This window comes from Microcebus murinus, chromosome 6 (genome assembly GCF_040939455.1).
Source record: "Microcebus murinus isolate Inina chromosome 6, M.murinus_Inina_mat1.0, whole genome shotgun sequence".
NCBI lineage: Eukaryota > Metazoa > Chordata > Mammalia > Primates > Cheirogaleidae > Microcebus > Microcebus murinus.
The window spans coordinates 98,128,480-98,152,366 of NC_134109.1; the positions used below are offsets into that span (position 1 = coordinate 98,128,480).

The following is a 23,887-nucleotide window of genomic DNA, read 5'->3' on the forward strand; positions in this document are numbered from 1 at the left end:
AAGACAGTGTGGTACTGTTGAAAAAAACAGACAAATCAATTGAACAGAACAGGACACCCAGAAATAGACTCAAAGAAATACATTTAAGTAGCTGTATTTTTAGAAACTGATCTTTGGAATAAATGCAAAGGCATTATTCTGAACAGGAAGCTCATGAAAGAAAATATACAAATGGTAAATAGGCATATTAAAAGATGCTCACCAAGATATGTCATCAGGAAACTACACATGACAACAAGATATCACTACATACTGATTATAATGGCTAAAATCCAATCCACTGACAAATGTTGACAAGGATGTAGAACAATTCTCATTTACTGCTAATGAGAATGCAAAATGGTACAGCTACTTTGGAAGACAGTTTGGTCTTACAAAACTAAACACACTTTTATCCATGACCAGCACTCACACTCCTTGATATTTACCTACCTACAAGAGGTGAAATCGTATGCCAATGCAAAAACCTTAACACAAATGTTTATAGCAGCATTATTCATATTTGCTAAAATGTAGAAGCAATCAAGATGTCCTTCAATAGTTGAACAGATATTCCTTCAATGGAATACTACTCAATGAGAAAAAGAAATGAGCTGTCAAGCCATGAAAATAGAGGAACCTTAAAAGCATACTGTTAAGTGAAAGAAACCAATTTGAAAAGGCTACATATTACATGATTCTAACTATATGAAATTCAGAAAAAGGTTAAACTATGGAGACAGTAAAAAGATCAGTAGTTTCTAGGGGTTTGGGGGTAGGAGGGAGAGATTAACAAGAGGAAGACAGGAGACTTTTCAGGGCAGTGAAACTACTCTATAATTACTCTACTTCACTGTAATGGTGAATACATGTTACTACACATTTGTCAAAGTTCACAGAATGTACAGCACAAAGAATAAACTTTAATATAAACTACAGACTTTAGATAATACTAATGTAGTATCAATATTAGCTCATCAATAGTAACAAATGTACCACACCAAGGTAAGATGTTAATAATAGGGCAAACAGGGTTGTGTGTATATGGGAACTTGATACTTTATACTCAATTTTTCTCTAGATCTAAAGCTGCTTTTAAAAAAATGTCTTTTTAAAAAATTATGTAACTGGATTATTATTTCTTTCAAAACCTAGATTTTATTGAATTGTATACCATGTGAGAAAAAAGGCAATCAAGTTCTTTTAGATGAATTTTCAAAATGTCCTTATATAAAGGCCAACCTGACAAAATACAATAGCATCTGTAATAATAAAAGGAAGTTATATCAAAGAACAAAAGAGAAAATTAGATCTATATGACTAAATATAATTTTCACATTTAGTTAAAAATACTATATAATACTGAACTGTATAACCAAGAGACAATATACTACTTATATAAACATAAATATATTAATATTATACTAATGGTATATATGATACCATTTATAGAACCTGTAACTTGTCAGGTGCTGTACAAAGAGAATTACATACACTTTCTCTTTATTTACTTAATTTTCTTCTTAATTTGCTTTTAATTCCCTCAACACATGATTATTGATAGATCCCATGCTGGTTATATTTGGTACCATGTTAACCTTTCCACTCATCAGCCTCCAAAAAAATAATGAGTCTTCTACTAAATTGTCATTTAAAAAACCAAATAAATATTCAAATGTATTTTTTACACAGGTATAAACAGAACCAGAGAAAATAAGTGGTCCCATAAGTATTACAGAGTTCTAAATGACTACCCATAAAAGATGAAATACTCATACCAAATACTGCATTCTCTATGAACATGTTTCCAGTTTATTTATGTTGCTTTACCCTGACCCATGCCTTTTTTTTCCAACTTCTACTGCACAAAACAAAGTAGTTACTCCTACTTCTGTATTTTTATTGCACATGTACATCTATCTTTGTATAATTTCTCAGTGTTTTTATAAATCATTTTAAAAAACATATTCAAACAACAAAGAAAGCAGCAAACCATTTTTTTCTGCACCAATCAACAAGTATTGTGAAGGCAAAGACAATAACCTAGTCATCTTTCTATCCTTGGGACTTTTTAACTATCAGTTCACACTATTATTCAGTAAGTTTTACTGAATGAATGTACAGCACATGAAATTCAGATCAGGTATCAGTTTACTCTCATCAAATTGGATATTATAAGCTCAATGCCCTTTAAAGGTTTCTGATGCATATTTTTCTTCTTACATACCTGGTTATTCCAATATACGAAACTTCCTGTTTGATTTCATTGTTAACCAGTGAAAGCCCAAGACTGTGGAGAGACAAGGTTATTTCATGGTCCGCCTGTTCCATTTCTTCTGCCTGCAGTGCTTTGGAAACCAAGGCAACATCATCGGTGAAGAGCAAAACTCTCTGGCGCCCATCCAGAAACGATACCCAGTGTATCTGAATGTTTGCATCATAGGGAAACTGTCCACATTCATCCTTAGAAAAATAAAGACTTTTTGTTAAACCTACACATAGGAAGTTTTTATTACATGAAATTGAACTATGGTAACTGAGAAAGATTAGAAAAGTTTGAAAAGCATATAAACTGAAAAACTGTAACCATCAAAATGATGTAAATAAAGCTATAATCTACTTTAAAACATACTTACCAATAACTTTCCAACAGTGACTAAGATTAGTAGTGCTTAGTTTTTTATACCTTAATTTGAGTTACCTACTTAGTGCTCAAAGGGCACTGAGCAGGAACAAAAGTATCCTTTGGTGGCAACAATGCCATAACATGATAACTTGTCTCCAAGTTGGAGAACAGAATGGTTCACGACTTTATTAGAAAAGTAATCTCAGGCAAAACTAACTTAGTTTATTTCTATGTTGTAATAATCTATAACAAAGGAAATATTTATGTAAATCACATTGTCAAATAGTCAACTACGGTGATCAGTTTGTACTAAACTTCACTAAGAATAGTCTTCTTCGATGAGGACTACATATAGCACTTAAAAATACCAGACTTGGTTTGGTCACTATTTTCAGAGGCTAAAATAATAATAATAAATGCCTCTTCATTCTGAGCTTCATATAAATATAACAACAGGTCATCTCAATAGGCAGTACAAGTACATGCTATATATTTTTCATCTCATGCTTTCTTGGGGAAAAAAAAAACAGATGATGTATCAAGATCATAGGAATAGCTGAATGCTATCATTTAAATTTTATTACTTTTGAGGTATATTATATGGTCAAAGTAGCCTAATTTTTTTAACTCTTAATGTCAAATTTCTAAAATACCTACTTATTAAGAAGGTGAATTTTCTTTGTAAACTATAAAATTTTGATATGTATCTTAGTTCAATCTCAGTTATTATTCCAATACACTCTGATTCTATTTGTTTTTCCTCTATTAGATCTGTTAAACATTAAATGAGATATATTAAAATATCCCTCATCAATTGTATTTCAGTTAGTTTCTAGCATTTTAAGTCTTATATACGGATGCTATGCTATTCATTGCATGAAAGTTTATGGCTATCATTCTCTCTTTGTCATATTATCATAATCTTTTTAATGGTTTTGCTTTAAATTATAACTGGTAAGAAATTAAAATCAAAAGAGGGAGTGCTGTCACCAAAATGGCGGAGTGGAAGCAATCACTCTTTCCCACAAGACCAAATATAACACCAGTGCCTAGATTATTACCAGCAATACCCCAGAACTCAAATTTGAGGCTGAGATGTTCCCTATGGCCTGCAGTGAAAAACTCCAAGCATATGAAAGAGAAACATATGGAAAGAGAAACAAAATTCTCCATCTTTGATGCTCTTCCCACAATATGCCAAATACCACGTGTGGAAAATTCCTCTTGGTCTCATAGTTTCTACATTGGAAAAAGTGAGATCACAGTGGATAGCCAGTTTTCCCACCATCTTGGGTTTCCTTGCAGGAAAAACAGTCCTGCCTCAACCCATAGAAAGCATCACTAATGCCTACAGGGAGAAAAACCCCCGAGGGCAGGTAGAGACAAAGAGAGCAAGCAGGACTAGAAACCCCCGGCCCACAAAACCCTGCTCTTTATCTCAGTTAAAGGAGATGCCAATTCAGAGTGGCTGTTCAGCAGCACCACATTTTAAGAGGCACAGTCCATGGGTCTTCTGGGTATGAACTCCTAGCCAGCCTTCCCATACAGCCAGGGTATCCCTTTTGGGATCTCCCACCACCCAGGAGGGACAATATGCCAATATTTCTGAGAGCCAAGGCAAATCTGGGCTTAAGGCGCCATCTAGTGCCGAAAATAGGCAGTAATCTAGGATTAAATGGGCCCACAGACAATTGCAAAGGACCTCTAAGCAAACATTACCTAGAAATACCAAAACAGAGAACAAAGACTGGAATAATTAATCCTTCAGTGCGAAGTCTAGATGTATGTCCACAAGAAACAACAGCAAACAGGGAACCATGATCTCCTCAAATACAGCAAAGAGCTAGTGACCAACCCTAATGAGACAGCAATGTGTGAACTCTCAGATCAAGAACTCAAAATAGCAGTTCTAAGAAAATTCAGCAAACTCCAAGATAACACAGAAAAACAATTCAGAAATTCATCAGGGAAATTTAACTAAGAGACTGAAATTTTAAAAATTAAACAGAAATACTGGAACTGAGAAACATATTTGCTGAGCTGAAAAAATTAATTAGAGGCTCCCAAAAGCAGAATGGATCAAACAGAAGAAAGAATCAGTGAGCTCTAAGAAAGACTATAGGAAATACAATCAGGAGAGAAAAAAAAAATGACAAAGAACAAAGAATGCCTCCAAGAAATAGAGAATAACCTCAAAAGGGCGAATCTAAGACCCACTGCTGGTCAAGAGGGAGCTGAAAAAGAGCAAGAGGTAAAAAGCTTATTCAAAGAAGTATTAGCAAAAAACTTTCCAAACCTAAAAATAGATATAAACATCCAAGTACAAAACAGTTACAAATAACCAAACAGATTCAACCCAAATAGGACAATCCTCCAAGGCATAAAATAATCAAACTCTCAAAGGTCAAAGACAAAGAGGATCCCAAAAGCAGCAAGAGAAAACAAGCAAGCGACATATAAAGAAGCTGTGATTTGTATGGCAACAGACTTCTCAGCGGAAACCATACCCTGTAGGAGGGAGTAAGATGACATAGTCAACATGCTGAAGGGGGAGAAGAAAAATAAAACCTATCAACCAAGAATACTGTACCAAACAAACCTTTCCTTCAAACATGAAGGAGAGAGCAAGTCTTTCCTAGGGGGGAAAAATGCTGAGGGAATTCATCACCTCTAGACCCATCTTACAAGAAATGCTAATGGGAGTTCTTCAATATGAAAGAAAAGGATACTAATGTGTAAAAAGAAAGCATTTGGGCTGGTCTGAGTGCAGTGATGTTTACAACTAATTGATGATCACAACCACTTACAGATTTCTTCGTTCCTTCTCTACTCTCACTGCTTCATTTGACTAGCCTAAATAAAGGAAGAAAAGAAGGAAAGGAGGGAAGGAGGGAGGAAACATTTTAAGCTGTAAAACTCTAAAACGTACGAGTAAAAGTAAGTACACATACAAATTCAGAATAATCTAGTACTGTATATGTGATGTGTAATATACTCATATCACTATAGTCAAGACTAAAAGATAAACTTATCAAAAAATAATTACAGCAACCTGTTAAGAAATAGGCAATATAAAAAGATGTAAATTGAGATGACATAAAATCAAAATGTGTGGGGCATGAAGTTAAAATGTAGAGTTTCTCAGTTATTCCTTTGTTTCTTTCTTTTCTTTGTGACCAAAGTTAAGCAGTCATCTTTTTGAAAATAACATATTATATCTATAAGATGTTTTTGTAAGTGTCACGGTAACTACAAAGCAAAAATCTGTAACAAATACACCAAAAATAAAAAGCAACAAGGTAAAACATACTACCAGAGAAAATAATTTAATCAGGTGATGGAAGGAGAAAGGATTACAAAACAACCAGAAAACAAGTAACGAAATGGCAGTAGTTAGTCCTTATCTATCAATAATAACATTAAATGTCAATGGACTACATTCTCCAGTTAAGAGAGACAAAGAGGCTGAATGAATAAAAAAAAAAAATAGACCCAATAATATGTTGCCTATAAGAAACTCATTTCACCTATAAAAACATACATAGATTGAAAGTGAAGGGATAGAAAAAGATATTCTAACTAACTGGAAATCAAAAAAGAGCAGGAGTAGCTACACTTACACCAGATAAAACAGATTTCAAGTCCAAGTCTGTAAAAAGAGACAAATAAGTTCACAATAAAGTGATAAAGGAGTCAATTCAGCAAGAGAACATAAAAGTTGTAAATATATATACACCCAACACCAGAGCACCCATATATTTAAAGCAAACATTAATAGATTCAAAGGGAGAGATAGACTTCAATATAATAATAGTAGGAGACTTAGATAACCTACTGTCAGTAACAGACATATCATCCAGACAGAAAATCAATAAAGAAACACTGGAGTTAAACTATACTCTAGACCAAAAGGACCTAACTGAGTATAGAACATTTCATCCAACTGATACAGAATATACATTCTTCTCATCAGCACAAAGAACATTCTCCAGGACAGACCATATGTCAGGCCACAAAACAAGTCTCAATAAATTCATAGAATCATATCAAGTATCATTTCTGACCACAATGGAAAAAGACTAGAAATCAATAACAAGAGGAACTTTGGAAACTATACAAATACATGGAACTCAAACAACATGCCTATGAGCAGACGATGGTCAATGAAGAGATTAAGAAGGACATTTAAAAATGTCTTCAAACAAATGAAAATAGAAATATAACATACCAAAGTCTACACAATACAACAAAAATAGTACCAACAAGGAAGTTTTGAGCAATAAAAGCCTATATCAAAAAAGCAGAATGATTCCAAATAAACAGACTAATGATGTACCTTAAGGAACTAGAAAAGCAAGAAGAAATTAAATTCAGAATTAGTATAAAGAAAAAAATAATAGAAGTCAGAGCAAAAATAAATGAAGTTGTGACTAAAAAAACCATACAAGATCAATGAAACAAAAAGTTGGTTTTTGAAAAAGATAAGCAAAATTGACAAATCTTTAGCTAGACTAAGAAAAATAGAGAGAAGACTCAAATAAAGTCAAACAAAAAAGGAGATACTGATACCACAGAAAGAAAGGGATCATTAGAGACTATTATGAACAATTATACACCAACAAAATGTAGAAGAAATGGATAAATTCCTGGACACATACAGCCTACTAAGATAGAACCATGATGAGATAGAGAACCTGAGCAGAACAATAAGAAGTACCAAAATTGAAGCAGTAATAAAAAGTTTCCCATCAAAGAAAAGCCCAGGACCTAATGGATTTGATGTTTGCATTCTACCAAACATTTAAAAAACTAATGACAATTTTACTAAAACTATTTCCCAAAACTGAAAAGCAGGGAATGATTCCAAACTCATTCTATAAGGCCAGCATTACCCTAATACCAAAACCAGACAAGGACACAACAAAAAAAAAGAAAACCATAGGCCAACATTCCTGAGGAAAAAAGTTGCAAAAATCCTCAACAAAATACTAACCAACCAAATAAAACAACACATTAAAAAGACCAATCACCATGATCAAATGGGACTCATCTTAGGGATGCAAGGATAGTTCAACATAGATAAATCAAAAAACTTGATATATAACATTAACAGGACCAAGGACAAAACCCATATGATTATTTCAATAGATCCCAGAAAAGCATCTAACAAAATTCAATATCAAATTTTATGATAAAAACTCTCAAGAAACTGAGTATAGAAGGAACATACCTCAAAACAATAAAGGCCATATATAACAAACTGACAGCTAACATCATACTGAATCGGAAACAATTAAAAGTCTGTGCAGACCTAATATTTGCCAGCAATGTAAGAATTTTCTTTAAACTCCCTTGTCATGTCCACTTGGGTCTGGGCAGAACTCCCTTCTCAGGTCAACTGAGGAAGAAAATGGACAATTTCCTTGCTTCTAGCTCAGTTTTCAATACCTGGCAGTCTATCTGCTGACTGAGGTAGAACCACTTGCTTTTCCTACTGTCTGGTTCTTTAACACCAAATAGAGGAGAGACATTAAAAACTGAAATCCCTGCATGCACTGTCACTAGGATTCTTTCTGGATCTACCTCTATGCATTGACCTTTCTATCCTCTTCCAGAATATCTCTGCCACTTTCTCTCTAGTGTCTATATGCTACTTAACGAGAGTTGTGGTTGCTGAGTAGTATTAAATATGAGGAGAGAAGAAATGATAATTCAATCACTGCTAGCAATTACCACTTTAAAGCAAAACTCAAGAGAGCCTTTTTAACAACTGGCATTAATGAACAATGGTATATGACACTATGTGAACTCTTTCATCATGGAATATATTCATTCAGAAACTAGATGATGTATCACTAATGCAGGAGCAATTCCTGTATCAGGTGGGAGACTAGCAGATGAATTCTTAAGCCCACTTCAGAGTATAAGAATCTAAGAAATAGCATATTTAATTACTTTAGCTACCTAAATAATGTTTCAATAAAAATTTCATTAAATGTCTGATATGGGATAATTTACATACTATCTGACTTCACTAATAAAACATACAGCCTTACATACCTAAAAACCTAACAGCCAACAGGAGTACAGATATGTTCAAAACAAAGTTATTTTCACTTAGTCTTAAAATTCCTTCCTTTTATAAATGTATACAAAAAAGGTGCTTTACTACTGGTTTTTACTTGGGCAAGATAAAACAGGCATATTTTTTAAATTGTAAATAAACTACTTGGATTAATCAAAGATAAAATATTGGTTTGCACTACAGTATTTGCAATCCAAAGCAAAAAGTAATTTATTCTGAAAATACTTCTAATTCATTTTTAGTTCAGTAAGGACAAGGAAGACGTGGTAAAACTAGCTAGTTTGTTTACTTCCCTCGCAAGCAGGCAACTCATACAGTACCAAATACTACCTTTAACAGATTGTGTTCCCCAACATTTGCTGCATATCTCCAGGTAAGTTTTCTGGTACCAGTAGGATCTGCCCAGGCAAAAAGTCGAGCTTGTCTTGGTGGCAGTTCCACTTGTTCCAGTGACCCACTAAAACACAAGTAACAGAGGGAAGATTAGAATATCTTGGCCTTGAGAAACCCAGACCTATAGTTTCTTGATGAGAGGATTGGCACAAAGTCCTATGAAATTGCCTTAGTTAATAAAACACAACTCTGCCTAAAAATAAGTACCCTAAAATATCCACTAAACTAATAGTTTTTAACTTGGAGAAACAGAATACTGCCCTTTCCAAAGCTTAAGTATACTCTGATTTGTTCCAAGCAGAATCATGCCAATGGAATTCATTAAGGCAAAGAGATTGGCACATCAGATTCCACCTGTCTAAATGGCTATAAATAGTAAATATCTTCAGTAGCAGAAGAACTTCACACAGCGCTTAAAGTTTATGTTAAGAGAAGGGGTCTTGCTATGTTGCCCAGGCTGGAGTACAGTAGCTATTCACAGGCAAGAAGATCTTGCATGGAGCACTATACCCTAGAATTCCTGGGCTCAAGTAATCTTCTCTTCTCAGCCTCTTGAGTAGTTGGTACTCCAGACGTGCATCACCACACACAGCTAATCTTTTTAATCAAATATAATACTTAAGATATATTACAGGTTTCAAAAAAAAAAAAAATGTGTTCTATGCAGCAACATCAGCATTACCTGGGGACTTGCTGGAAATGCAAAACCCTGGACCCTACCCAAAAGCTACTGAATCAGAATCTGCATCTTAACAAGAGTCTTAGGAGATTTTTAAATTAATTATTAAAGTTTAAGAAGTATTGGTCCATATAACACAAAAAACATTCCAGAGAACGAAAAAAAAAAAGTAATCCAACTAGGATTTAATCCTAATCTGCACTTTTAAATCTCTCACTAGATTTACTCCATGAGAGTTAAATAAAGAAATCTTTAAGAAATCTACATATATGCATATATTTTATGTGTATATAGATTTACATATGTAAAATTATTATTATATAGTTTAAGGCCTTAAACTATTCACCATCAAATAACGGCACCATCTAAGCCAAATGACAGCACAGGCATGAACAACAAAACTCACATTCACCACCACCACTGTTCTCCCATTTAACCTTCTACTACTACTAGCCAAAAAAACTAAATACAGATTTATATAGAGTTCATTGAACATTACCAGATTACAAAGGAAAAATAATGCTTAAACAGGTTTACTCCCTAAATCTGCCGTTCTGAAATTTAAAAAGCTCTAAAAACCCAAAGATCTGTCTGGAAGTTTGGGGTTAAAAGTCATTTGACAGTAATGCCTGATCTGAACTGATGTGAAATTGTTAATACTTCCTATTTATCCCACTTGATGTTAATATTCATAAGTTTTGCTGCAGAAATATTAGTGTGCTTGTTTACAGAATACCATCTCAAAACATGCTGAGGGTATCAGTAATAAACAGTGTGTGCTCCATCTTACCCTTCTAAAATCTAAAAACACTTGAAACATGAAACTCGAGTGATTCCCAGAAGGGATTGTGGACTAATAAAAGCAAATCAGATTTTCCATGAACTCTTTTTTTTTTTTCATACCTCTGTTTGTATGTGAGGATGTCCCAAGGTGTATGGTTTATTATCAGAGCAGGTGCAGATCCTTCATGGTAATCAGAAAAGGTTATAACAGTTGAATGTTCAGCAGTGTTTACATCCACCAAGATACCACAATTCTATTGTAGAAAAAAAAAAGTATGTTGGACATGGTTTAACCTGCACTTACAAATGGAATTTTAATCAGTTATGTACACACAAAAGCTTTGTTTTCTTAAGTTCTTAATAAAAAACAAACTGGCTCTGAACTGTTACAAATATATGTATGGCATTATATGTTGGTACAGAAGCACCTTCAAATAATTACCAGTAGATTTTTATAGCATGGTTTAACAAAATATTTTAAAGTAAATTTTAAAAATCAAAGATATTTTATTTTAAAATATGAAAACTTACCAGATCTTCTATGCTCAACAAAGTGCCATTATCCTGGCGGTTATAAAAGAATGGTTTGGAAGATCCTTCACAGCCGACCACTCTCACACAAAGTTTGCCTGACAAGTTTTCAGGCCAAAATGGAAGGCACTAAAAACATAAAAGTTAGTATTAGTCTTAAAACAATAGTGTGGTATATGTAAGACACTGCCTAATTAACTTTGAATTCTAAATCTGATCTTGATTAAATTATTACTAAGTTTCTTAAAATATGCCTTCCACATCTCATATTAAGATTACTGGCAATATAATGCCTATTTATGAAACCAAAGAAACTTCATCAGAAGAATATAGATATATAAGTCTATAGGCACTTATGGCATAATTATACTATGAGAAATGGAACAGCCTGTTGATTGAGAATGCCTCAAATATCTTGAATATTTAAAAAACATAATCTTAATAACATTTGCTTTATGCGTATTCTATTTTAATAAATTAAAACATGATGAATTCTTCCTCAGAATGTCCTAGAAAAACCAGAAAGGCACAAGGTAGCGTAGAGAGCACCACACATCTAGCTGAAGTCCTTATACAACTACCATCTTAGCTGTTTGGTCTCAATCAAACCACATGTTACTTTCGAGCTTTAGTGTTCTTATCTGGAAAACTGGAAGTTTAAGTTCCTAATATAAAATGTCCTTCTGTTATAGAATACCGGGTAAATCCCACTTCTGAATAAAAATACTAGTTATCAAACCCACATCAAAGATAGATAATATACATTTGTTGCCAACTCTATGGAAATCATTCTCAGTGCCTAGAAAAGATCATGCCTCTTAGAGCTCTAAATTAGTTTATGTTGTAATTGGAAACCTTCCTCTTGAACTTTTTATTAAGTATTTTTTTTAAATAACTTTATAATCTTTTCTTTCAAGAATAGAAGAATGACCTTTAGCTATCCTGAGGGTCAGCTGGTTTGGTTAAAAACTCAAAGTCAAACACTAGTTCTTACCTCTGCACCTGTCTTCTCCCACTCTTTCCCTCATTCTCCTCATCTTTTCAAATCTTACAAAGCCTACAAAGCTTAGCTTGAATCCCACCTCTTCTCTCAAACTTTACCTTTTGGTCTAGAACACCATGATCCCAACTACCAATGACTTTATTAACGTTGGAAAAATCTGAAACTCAGTTTTCTCTTCTGTAAAGTGGGAGGGTTGAATTTTAGTTAATTTTCAAGGAAACTTCTATCTCACTTATTCAGACATTCTACAACCACTTACAACGTATCATATGCTACCTTTCTCTCCATGTGTTCATTTATATGAGTCTTAGGCTCCTCCACCAAAATTATAACTCCTTGAATATAGAGACAGTATCTTGATTATTGAGACAATACATAGTACATTATCTTTATGTGCTTTTTATAGTACATATCCATTTTCTACACATATAAAAAGAACTAGATAAAGACTATTAACCATCTACACTAGGCAAGTGGTAAAAAAGTTATTAAAAAAATTTTTTTTGCATAGTTACAGTGTGAAAGAAAAATCTTTCAAAGTTGGCTGTCCCATTTTAACACATAAATATAATAACAGTGAGTATGATAAAGAGGTATACACAATTGTTACTTATATATCAACATTTATTTCTATATTTTAGGAACCAGTTATATTAAAGAAAAATTTTACCTCTGATGAAGCAATATAGTTCCATTTAATAGTCGGCACTGAGCCATTAGATGTAATTTCACCGACTTCTAGTTCTAACGATGACTTGTTTGCAATGGTACAAAAGGGGGTCAGAGTAACTATTCGTGAAAGATTAAAACTGCTCATCTTGATGCTAACACCAACCTGTGGAAAGAAAACAAACTTATTTCCTAGTACTTTCTTCAATCTCTTTGAAATACACACACAAACCCTCATTCACATGCAAACTTCTTAATATATTTTAAAATAAGAATTCTTAAATAAAGTAACAACTATAAGTCATATTTAAATACTATCTTCTCACTAAGAAAAAAAATTTAGTTCCTTAGTTTGGCTCCACCAGATACCAATCCAAGAAATATCAATCAGTAAGTAGCTAATGAAGACTTGCAATGACACAGTTAATTTGGTTAATATTCTTTACTTTTTAACATTCCAAACATAAACCTCTTTATAATTACTATAGAGGCTCAAGTTTTTCTGTTTTATTATTTATTATTAATAAGATAAAAATTTCAAAGAAATAATAAAAGAAGTCAACTGGCATCAGATTATTCAAATTTTCACAGTAGTCAAATTTAAGATTTATGAAATGTTTGGCAGGGGATGGTATGGAATGAGGATTCTAGCATACTGTGAGTATTTACCAAGTTGTTCACTTGGATGGATTCAACTCACTATTTTGAACTTAGACAAATTCAGATTTTGCTTTGATACCAAAGGCCATAAAAATCTGGAGAGATAATAGCCCTTCACGTAATAGTCTGAATTCAAATTTATGTACCCTTTAGGAGGCAACTTATTTACTGAACTATAGAAAAAGGTGAGTGGAGTCAAAGATCAATAAGCAAGCAGAGTCTTACCAGGTATTCCATATTGCTGGCAGGACACTTCACACACCCATAACTTCCCACTGTATCCAATGAGAAACTATTGGACCAGGCACTAGTTGAAATTTTTAATTGTACCTATATCAGAGAACACAAACCATCATATAAGAAACCTAAAAGACTATAATAATTTTACTTGATGGAAAGTTGCTAGATTATAAGAAATTTCTTTAGTACCATGGGGCACAGAAAAATATAATCAAATCTATATTGGAAATGGGCAACACAACCACAGAAAACTCTCAAGAACAATACAACAAAAGCATAGTTCTGACCTTCCCATTTACCTGTGCAGTAAATACAGTGAATTTAGAGATGTATACCATTGAGACTTTGTGTTATTTTTAAGAAGAATTCTAATGCAAAATATTTTCCAGTGTTGGACTTATGATACAGAACTAACAAATTCATAAAATATTAGCACATAGAAAATTTGTCTTTAACATTATTCAGTAGACATTATATGAAAGGTTTTATAATAGACAGAATAGAAGACAATAGGACATAGTTCCTATCTTCAATAAGCTTCCAACTAAACAGAGAGAACAGGAAATACTAATGATTATAACACTAGGCTCAATGTGATAAGAACCATACAAGAGGTACAAAATGCTATCAAGGTGCAAGGGTCAGGAGTTTACTTCTGGCTCTGGGATTTAGAAAAGTCTTACAGAAGAGATCTAACTGTGCCCTGTATTAATTGCACCCCCGTCTGCCCAATTAGATTATTAAAAACCTGAGGACAGCCACAGGTCAGACACATAAACAAGTAATTACAATACTATGCGTTCATCAATACTCTAAGAGAGTGGTTCTCAAAGTGATCCCCAAACTAGCTGCACCAGCATCACCTGGGAATCTGTTAGAAATGCAAATTCTGTCATACTCCACCCAGACTAACTGAATCAAACTTTAGAGGCAGGAAGGACCCAGCAATCAGCTTTAAAAGCCCTTCAGGCAATTCTAATACATGCTGAAATTTGAGAACCACTACTCATGGATGGGATATCTAGACCCATTTTAAATCTTCACACATATCAAGCTTGAGCAGAATGCCAAAGGATGAATAGCAGAAAACCAGGAAGAGGCATCCTAGGCAGAGGGTGCAGCCTGTGCAAGAGCCTAGGTGTGAGCACTTGGGAAAGCGTGTAGTGAGGAATAAGGAAACGTGAGTCTGAAGGTGGAAAGAAGGAACCAGAGCACAAAGAACCAGTCTTAGGCATTAGGTTTCTCTCCCAAAGGCCTGGCTTAGTGCTTCATACATAGGAAGGCTCAATTAATGTAAGCCAAATTCAATAGTTGCATCTTTAGAACTGCCATTTTATCATTGGCAAAGTATGTAAAATCAACCCATTCTATCTGACACTACTTCATGAACAGAAGAAATTCTACAAGAATTGGAGAAAACGGGAACTCAGCCTTAGGAAACTGTTATTAGTTCCTAACAGTTAGTTCCTAACTGTTGTTAGTTCCACGTTATTCTGCATTTCTTAAAAGGAATTGGACCCAATTCATACCAATGGCACTTAGCAAACAGGTAAGTATGGTTGTAGGCAAGGCAAATAATTCCCAACTTTTTAGATTAGGAATTATCTATTTTAACTTGTTATGTGAACAAAAACATACCTTATTTTTACTAAAAATGTTCTTCTTCTTGAAAGAGAATAAAATAATATCCCTGAAATCAGCTGGATGTTTCACGTGAATATCTTCTGAACGATACTGAAGAACCCGAGAAGTCTTGTTGATAAGCCAGTAGGGACTAAAGACAGACAGCACCATCCGGCTGCCAATTCGCCTGGTGTGTACTGACAGGTCAACCGTCATCACTTCTGTGGAGTCAGAAGAAAAACACACAAGAAAGAACTCGGGAAGTGTATCACTTATGCGGAAACGTCCATTCCAGTTTTTGCCCTGGTATTTCACCAGGACTAGTTCCATTATTTCCCCACTGATTCTCGAATGTAGAACATCAGCAGTACTGCCTTCTGCTAGCTCATGAGTTTCTGCTGTTCCCTAAAAATAAACAAACAAAAACTAAGTTTGCTTAGTATTTTTTAAAACCTCTGAAATAACAAAATCCATATTTTACACAAATGCTAAGTAACTAACCAAATGCCAGTTAATAGCCAAGTTTCACCTGAACTACCTTGTTTACATATTATGAATGTCCAGTAATCGCTAAAAACTAAAAAGAAAAAAAATATACCATAGCCACAGGCAGAAACTGACTTTGGGCCATTCAGAGGCAAGGAACCAAAAGTTCTGAGGAAAAAAATCAGATCTCTATAAAGAATCAAGGGCCATATTCATGAATCCTGGCCTTTATGAATGAACATTCGAGCTATCATTAAATGAGCCACTTAACTGTCTGGGCTTCAGTTTCATTCTCTGTTCACACACCATGCCTGATGGTTCCCATATGAATGGAATAAGGAAAGTGACGTCAAAACCTCTGCCAAGCTATCTAAGTAAGGTGGAATTATTTTAAAAATAAGTAACAGCGACATATAAATCTGGCTTCCTTTCTTAATTTCATTCTCTTGTATAAATACTATGTAGTTCATTTAATTAAGTTTTTATCTCCACAACCCAGGAATGGCTCATTGTCAGATAATGAAAACAAATAATTTAGGTTCCAAACACTTCTCAGATTTTTGTGTTTTAAAATATTATGGTGTGTAGAACTTAAAAAAAGATGTATCATACCTCATTACTAGAAAATATTCCCTACTATTTCTTAACAAAGACAGGAATTATTTTTATTTTAAATAGAACCTTGGGCCAAATAATCATGTTAACATTAACATAAAAACTTCAACTTAAGATGAAATATTTTTTCATTGGTTTTTTTCTATCATTAAGTTAATGAAATTTTACTTAATAAAGAGATGGTTATGGTTTTTAATTTACAACAGATGAAGCAGAGAAAAGTGGTAGGGATCAAGGAGCCAAATCGCCTAGGTTCCAATGCAAGCTGCACCATTTACTCGCTGTGGGACCTTGGGCCAGTCACAGAAACTGTGACTCAGTTTCCTCATATGTAAAATGGGTATAATAATAGTATCTACTTCAGGAAGTCACTGTAAAAATTAAATATGTTAATCCATGTAAAGCACATAGTATAGTTCCAAACATACAGTAGATCATATACTAGTTTTTGCTATCATTAATACTATTAAAGAATTACACATATGCTATATAACATGGACCTCAACTAAAAATACTATAAAACAGAATCAGAATTCACTCTGCCCAACAACAAAAAAAATCAAACAAAATTCAAGAGATATACCTCAAGTAAATATCTTAGAGAATACGGGAGAAGATTCCGCAAAGTGAGAGAAGGATAAAGATGAATAATGTAAGCTGGATCCCAGTCTTCCCCATGTGTACATATATAGCTTAATTCATCAGGCAGAGCAACCGTATTCACTATGAGAGGTAAGAAGCTGACTTCTACTGATGGACACTGCAACATGCATCTGACTTCCCTGCTCCTGTGAAGTTCTTCCTTCCAGGAAATGTAAGTAGTGGATTCTTTGTACTGATGCTCTAAGAGTCCAGCTGGCTGAATAAACAACTGACATCTGCAAAAAACCAAAAACCAAAACAAATAAACAAAAAACAGTGGGAAAAAGTTTTGATCAAGAACTTAAGAAAAAGAATCTCATTAAATTTTCATGCTGATTCTACAAGTTGGGTGCCATTATTCCTATTTTGACAGATAAAGAAACCATCGCTATAAAAGGTTTAAGAAACTTGCCCAAAGTCACATAGCTAACTCGTGGAGGAACTTACTGGGAAAAAGCCCTCTGTAAATAAGGACTGAAAAATTTGTTTTCCATTTTAGTTGCAGTGGCTCACACCTATAATCCTAGAACTCTGGGAGGGCAAGGTAGGAGCATCTCATGAGGTCAAGGAGTTTGAGACTAGCCTGAGCAAGAGTGAGATCCTGTCTCTACTAAAATTAGAAAAAATGAGCTGGGTGTCATGGCGCATGTCTGTAACCCCAGCTACTTGGGAGATTGAGGCCAGAGGATTGCCTGAAACCAGGAGTTTGAGGTTGCAGTGAACTATGACGACACTACTGTACTCTGGCCAGGGTGACAGAGCAAGACAATGTCTCAAAAAAATTTTTTTCACATTTCAAATACAAAGGCAATCTAGTAAAAACAGATCTCAGAAAATTCTAAAATATTACATACACAGTAAGGAATTTTCATCTGGTAAATTCTATGATAATATAAATGTATTTCCCTACAGAAGGATAGACAATATATGTTTTAAATATGGCTTTTATAGATATTTAGATAATAAAATCCAGAGGTTATATCCAGAATATAGATCCCCAATTCATAAAATTAAAGATATATACTATAAATTTTTTAAAGCTTAGTATATTCAAAGAAGTATCTACCTATATGAATCTAAAGGAACATGGAACTCCTCTTCAGGTCTGGCTATTCCAATGCGCTCCAATAGCTTCACATTCTTAACAAACTTATAGATTATAAATGCAATAGAGAAATGGTTTTTAATCTGTTGGACAAAAGAACATACAAGTTGTTAAAAACATATAAGTTCAACAGAAAAATGTGAGAGGCAGACAATTACCTTTAGATCTAAAAAGGTTCAAACTCAGTATTGGAAGATATTTTTATTGGCAACTGAAAATTTTTTAGGTTAAGTGTTATGTATATTAAATTTGTTTAAGTGGTAGTTGAAAATTATTAATAAGATATTCACATGCTTTATATGCTTATGTTTACTGTTAGTTAATATTATCTTTCAAATGTGTTATTCTTTGAAGATTTCAGCCATATTTTCTCAATTACAACCTTTTGTTGATGCATCATTGCTACACAGAAAAGGACAGCTAAAGAAAGACAAGAAGAGTAATACCAGTTTGTTTGTTTTTTTTTACTACAGCCTGTTACATGCCAGAACTAATAACAAAGAGATGACGATGGTCAAAATTTGAAATCATTTTTAGCTTATGTCATTAGCAGGAAAAAATGTTCTTTTGCTGACCATATAATGAAACTTATAGCAATGCACAGAAAAAGAAAATGATTGATAAAACCATAAAGGTAGAAAAGAAAGTACATAGATTAAGATGCTAAATTTTTTTCAGTGGAGTAGATCATTCCAATATTCCTTTATACTTGAAAAATACAATTCCAAGTGATATGCAAAGAGAGTAGAATGTTATACTATTTGACAACCAACTATAACTACAATATTCTTCATTTCTGAATATTTAAAGAAATATACAAGAAAAAGCTTCATCAATTTTAAACCCAGAAGACAATAAAAATGAGCTTTAAAGAACAAAACTATAGATATTTAAAATAAAAAATATTATAAAAGCAAATTGGATAGGGAATAGATGCCACTTCAGTTTACTATTCATCTCTGAATAATCAGCATTGACTCAAGGAAGCTTTACTATGTTGCTATGTTCAGCTAAATGATTTACTTTTCTTGATGTACTCATAGGGGCAGAATTCCTAGTATCACCTGGAGAGGTGAGCGAAGGGTGACTACTTTATTCCCTTCAGTTGCATCAATCTGTACCACAACGGAGTCGGAATGACTGGCGTTGGGATTCCGTACGTTATACAACCGCCGTCCAGGTCTGGCAACAGGGATATTCCCGACTTCTGTATATCCATGAGGCACTAAGGCAGAGCACAAGTGAAAAGAATTCCAAATATTAACTTACTGATATTTCTCAATGACAGAATCATCAATACCTCAAAATAACGCCGAGAGTATTTTTTTCTCATGACTAGAACTCATAACTACAAAATGCTTTTCTAAGGCAAAGGAACTAATAAAAAAAGGAAGACGAGTTACTGACATAAAATTTTTGACCCAAATGATTTTTCTTAGGGTTTTGAATATATTAAAACAAAATTCAACTTATTTCTTATTCTCTCAAATAACTATATAGTAACCATCTCCTTTTCCCTCTAACAGTAGTAATTACTGTCAATATTTCAGGACTTCTGAATATAGTTATTTTCTCTCCTCATTGAACTCTCATCCTTTCTGAGGCACACCATATGTTGTATTGTTTAGAGGTATAGAAATAGCCTAGCTTGTTAGGAACTTAATTAAATCAGTAAAGTTTAATTTTCTCAAGTTTAAAAGAAAACAAGAGACATTTTTCAATTACATGTCTAACGCCTTTAGAAACGTGGTTTCTATCCTAAGATACCTGCAACAAAACTTTTTCTTCATATTTTATCAAAAATAAGCCCACACAAACAATTCCTAAGATGCCCTTAAAATAAATAAATATAGCCTACCAAAGGTCAGAGTAAAGAAGGAGCTTTCTTGACGGCTCAATATAGATAGTTTCCCTTGATGTGAAGGTGCCATGCTGGCATATTCCAATTCCAAATTCTGGCCAGCATCAACATCAAAAATATCAGTTTTCTCAGGAGAGCCCATTACTCTGAGATTACAATTGGGCCGAACTTTAATGGGAATACCCACAGCATTTTTTACCGTAAAAGGAGCCTTGTCTTTTAAAGAGTAGTCAAAAGTAGAAGCAGTGCCCTCTGAAAAACCCTGAAAAGGAACACAGCATCATAATAAAATTTCTGCAAAAGGTACATTCTTCCCAAAATATACCATGACCACGTATTTTTTAGAAACTAATTCTGATGACAAAAAAAAAATACATATATGTCTCATTTTTAAATTCCACTTGAAATATTCCAAGCAAGAATCAAACATACTTTTGCTAAATTGTTGAAAACATTAAGACAACTTTTGGATATTGTTATATTCATTGTATCTCTTGAAGAAATACGAATTGCCATTTGTGGCTCAGGAATAAAATCATCTCCTGGCATCAGACTTTTATCCTGGACTGGGTTCTTCTTTACCTATGAAGATAAAAAATATAACAAGCTTAAGTTATGAGCTAATTAATAATAAAATTAAAATACTTTATGTTCTCCTAAACTGGTCACTTTATAATCTCAAAAGTCTCATTTTCAAAAATATTCAATGCTTCACTTCGATATCATACAGATCAGCATTCTTTCTTTCAGTGCATAGTCTATGTACGGGTTCAGAATTGTGCCATGAAAGTACTCAAACTTAGCTATAATAGCTGTCTCCTGTGCACTGCCCAAAGCATAGCTATATTTATTCACCATTGCCTAACTGGTGATTATGTATTGATGAGCAATCTTAAGATGACTCTGAAGTCTAAATTGATCCTTATTGAGATCTGAATAGACATTTCTCAAAAGAAAACAATACAAATGGCCAACAGGTATATGAAAAAATGTTCAACATCATTAGTCATCAGAGAAATGCAAATCAAAACTATAATGAGGTATCATCTCACCCCAATTCAAATGGCTTTTTATCAAAAAGACAGGCACTAACAAATGCTGGCAAGGATGTGGAGAAAGAGGAACGCTCGTACACTGTTGGTGGGAATGTAAATAAGCGCAACCACTATGGAGAAGGGTAGGGAGGCTCCTCAAAAAATGAAAAATAGAACTACCATATGAACCAGCAATCCCACTGTTGGGTATATATCCTAAGGAGGGGAAATCAATATATTAAAAAGATATCTGCACTCCCATGTTTACTGCAGCACTATTCACAATAGCCAAGATGTTGTAAATATCCCATCAATGGAGGAATGGAAAAAGAAATTGTGGTACATATACACCACAGAATATTATATGGCCACAAGAAATGAATCCTGCCATTTGCAACAACATGGACGGAACTGGAGAACATTATTTTAAGTGAAATAAACCAAGCACAGAAAGACAAATCTTGCATGTTCTCACTCATATGTGGGAGCTAAATATTAAAAACAATTGAGCTCATGGAGATAGTGAGTGGAATGACGGTTACCAGAGGCTGGGAAGGAAGGAGAAGGAGGGGATAATGTGAGGATGGTTAGCAGGTGCAAATATATAGTCAGATAGTTAGAATGAACCACATTTCATAGCACAACAAAGAGACTACAATCAACAATAAGTTCGTATATTTTAAAATAACTAAAAGAGTAGAATGGGAGTGTTCCTAACACAAATGTTAAATACCTGAGGCAATGGAAAACCCAAATACCCTGTTTTCACTGATTCACACTGTATGCCACATTGCATCAAAATATCAAATGTATTCTACAATATATATACAACTATTATGCACAATATATATAACTATTATGTATCCATAATAACTAAAAATTTTAAAAAACTGAAAAATATATAAATTAATTGATCCTTATTGGAGTCACCATCTAGAAATAAGTTTTCTTCTTTCTACTTTTTACCAATAACACCTCAAACAAGTAATATAATAAGCTTTCAACTAGCCATCAGATTCCATCAGTTTTTGTTCTAATAGCATTTCAAAAGCTTTGTAAAACATTTTGTTAGCCTCCTGATGTCAGAAAGAGATCGGTCAGAATATTACTTCTACTTTACTTGGAACACAGGTTAAGTGACTCCTCTTTAACAGAAAAATCTGTGGAGTCAATTTCAGTGCCTGACTCCTCAGTCTGGCTGCCCCAGAAAGGTGTGCTGTGACAATTTACTAACACGTTCCTGTTAATCTGAAAAAAATGTGCTTCAGTATCTAGAATTCTGAAGTATTCTCAAGAAATACCATAAAGAGATAACATAAAAGAGTTTCATGAACTAGAAGAGCAGTTCTCAAATATTCTGGTCTCACCTTAAAACTCACTGAGTAACCTAAAGAGCTTCATTAATGTGTTGAATCTACCAATACACTCTCTATTAGAAATTAAAATTGAGAACATTTTTAATATTCATTTTAAAGTAAAAAGTATGCATTAATATAAATAACATGTTTAATAAAAAATTATATTTAAAAATATAGTGAAAGGAGGGGCATATGAAAATCTCTTTAGTGCCTGCCCTAAGAGAAGACAGATAAATTCTCACTTCTGCTCTGCATTCAATATGTTTCAATATTGCATTCACATAGTCTCTGGAAAACTCCACTGTATGCTCATGAGAGAAATATAAAGTCTGAGTATTACTATGAAAAGAGTTTTCTGACCTCATAGATTCCCTTCAAGGATCCTGGCTCACATCTTGAGAATCAGTGAACTAAAAAATGTTGATGGATATGTACAGTATCACTCTATACAAAGATATGTTAAGATTTCCTTACATCAAGCCTTAAATTCCATTGTCTCTTCCCCTCTACTCTCTCAATCAGTGGCTCCCAGACAGCATGGATCTCATTGTAATAGTGAACCTGGAAAGGCACAAAATGATAACAAGCAAGTCTTTCATCTTTAATCATGTAACCAGTAGGAAAAAATATTAAGTAATTAATGTTATATGTCATAACCATTTAAAAACCCACCTAACCACACAAATAATATTTAAAGTGTATTTTCCTTTATTCTCTTAACTTTACTACCATGAACAAATTATTCTGCAAAAGAATCTTTAAAAAATAACAACCAAAAAATAACACCATACATCAACAAATCAAATGTTAGAATACATTATCTATTTACATATATACTTGCAGTGGCCATGAACAAACAAGAAGAGTTCATATCTTAATTTTGTAATCATACTATCAAAAAGTTGGCTCTGAAGGTATTAATGATGTGGTCATACCTCCAGTGTCATATCAGTAGCAGCAACCATTAGGGAAGTCCAATTTTTAATATTTCCTGAAAACCTAGATTCTGCCAATAATAAGGGGACAGTTCGATGCCCAAGGCCACATTCCAAGGTAACTTGAATTGACTCCACAACAACTGCACAATTTTCCTCTATCAATGGATGTTGTACGTCTTGGAAATTTTCTGTTATTTCTGTTGCCGTGTCAACACCAAGAAACCAAGAGTTATAATCATTAATAGATTTGACGCCCCAGAGATTTTCCATTTCCTTAGATGTATCTTTGGATTCATCTTCTTTTGCCTTTGGCGACATAGCAGCCATGATTGTCATCACAGTATTAAGAATTATGGGTGAAATCTTTAAAAAAGAAAACAGAAAAATATTCAAAATAAATTATTTCCCTGATGAGAAGAAATAATATATACATGATAAAAAAGTTAAAAAGTAACTCATTAAAAATTTAAGTATATTAAATTCGTAACTAAGAAAAACAAGAGAAAACACACAAAATCATGTGTAAAGTCAACTAACCACGTATCATTGATTTCTGCTAAGGTTACCTAAAATTAAG

The 23,887-nt window shown here is 33.6% G+C and overlaps 1 protein-coding gene across 5 annotated transcripts in view; it reads right to left on the minus strand.

Moving 5' to 3' along the window:
• The window catches only part of VPS13C (vacuolar protein sorting 13 homolog C), a 165,730-nt gene that overhangs the window by 32,340 nt on the left and 109,503 nt on the right, over positions 1-23,887 (minus strand). For all 5 annotated transcript variants that reach the window (XR_012919788.1, XR_012919789.1, XM_076004438.1 and 2 more), the window contains 14 exons: positions 23,308-23,673; positions 22,847-22,933; positions 20,413-20,562; positions 19,978-20,242; positions 19,184-19,344; positions 18,081-18,202; positions 16,956-17,250; positions 15,287-15,676; positions 13,634-13,738; positions 12,750-12,914; positions 11,077-11,205; positions 10,666-10,799; positions 9,021-9,147; positions 2,207-2,442 (listed from right to left, as the gene is read on the minus strand). Coding sequence is in view for 3 of the 5 variants with exons in the window: in XM_076004438.1 (XP_075860553.1) it covers positions 2,207-2,442; positions 9,021-9,147; positions 10,666-10,799; positions 11,077-11,205; positions 12,750-12,914; positions 13,634-13,738; positions 15,287-15,676; positions 16,956-17,250; positions 18,081-18,202; positions 19,184-19,344; positions 19,978-20,242; positions 20,413-20,562; positions 22,847-22,933; positions 23,308-23,673 (2,732 nt within the window). In the remaining 2 variants the exon portion in view is untranslated. The remainder of the gene's footprint in view (positions 1-2,206; positions 2,443-9,020; positions 9,148-10,665; positions 10,800-11,076; positions 11,206-12,749; positions 12,915-13,633; positions 13,739-15,286; positions 15,677-16,955; positions 17,251-18,080; positions 18,203-19,183; positions 19,345-19,977; positions 20,243-20,412; positions 20,563-22,846; positions 22,934-23,307; positions 23,674-23,887) is intronic.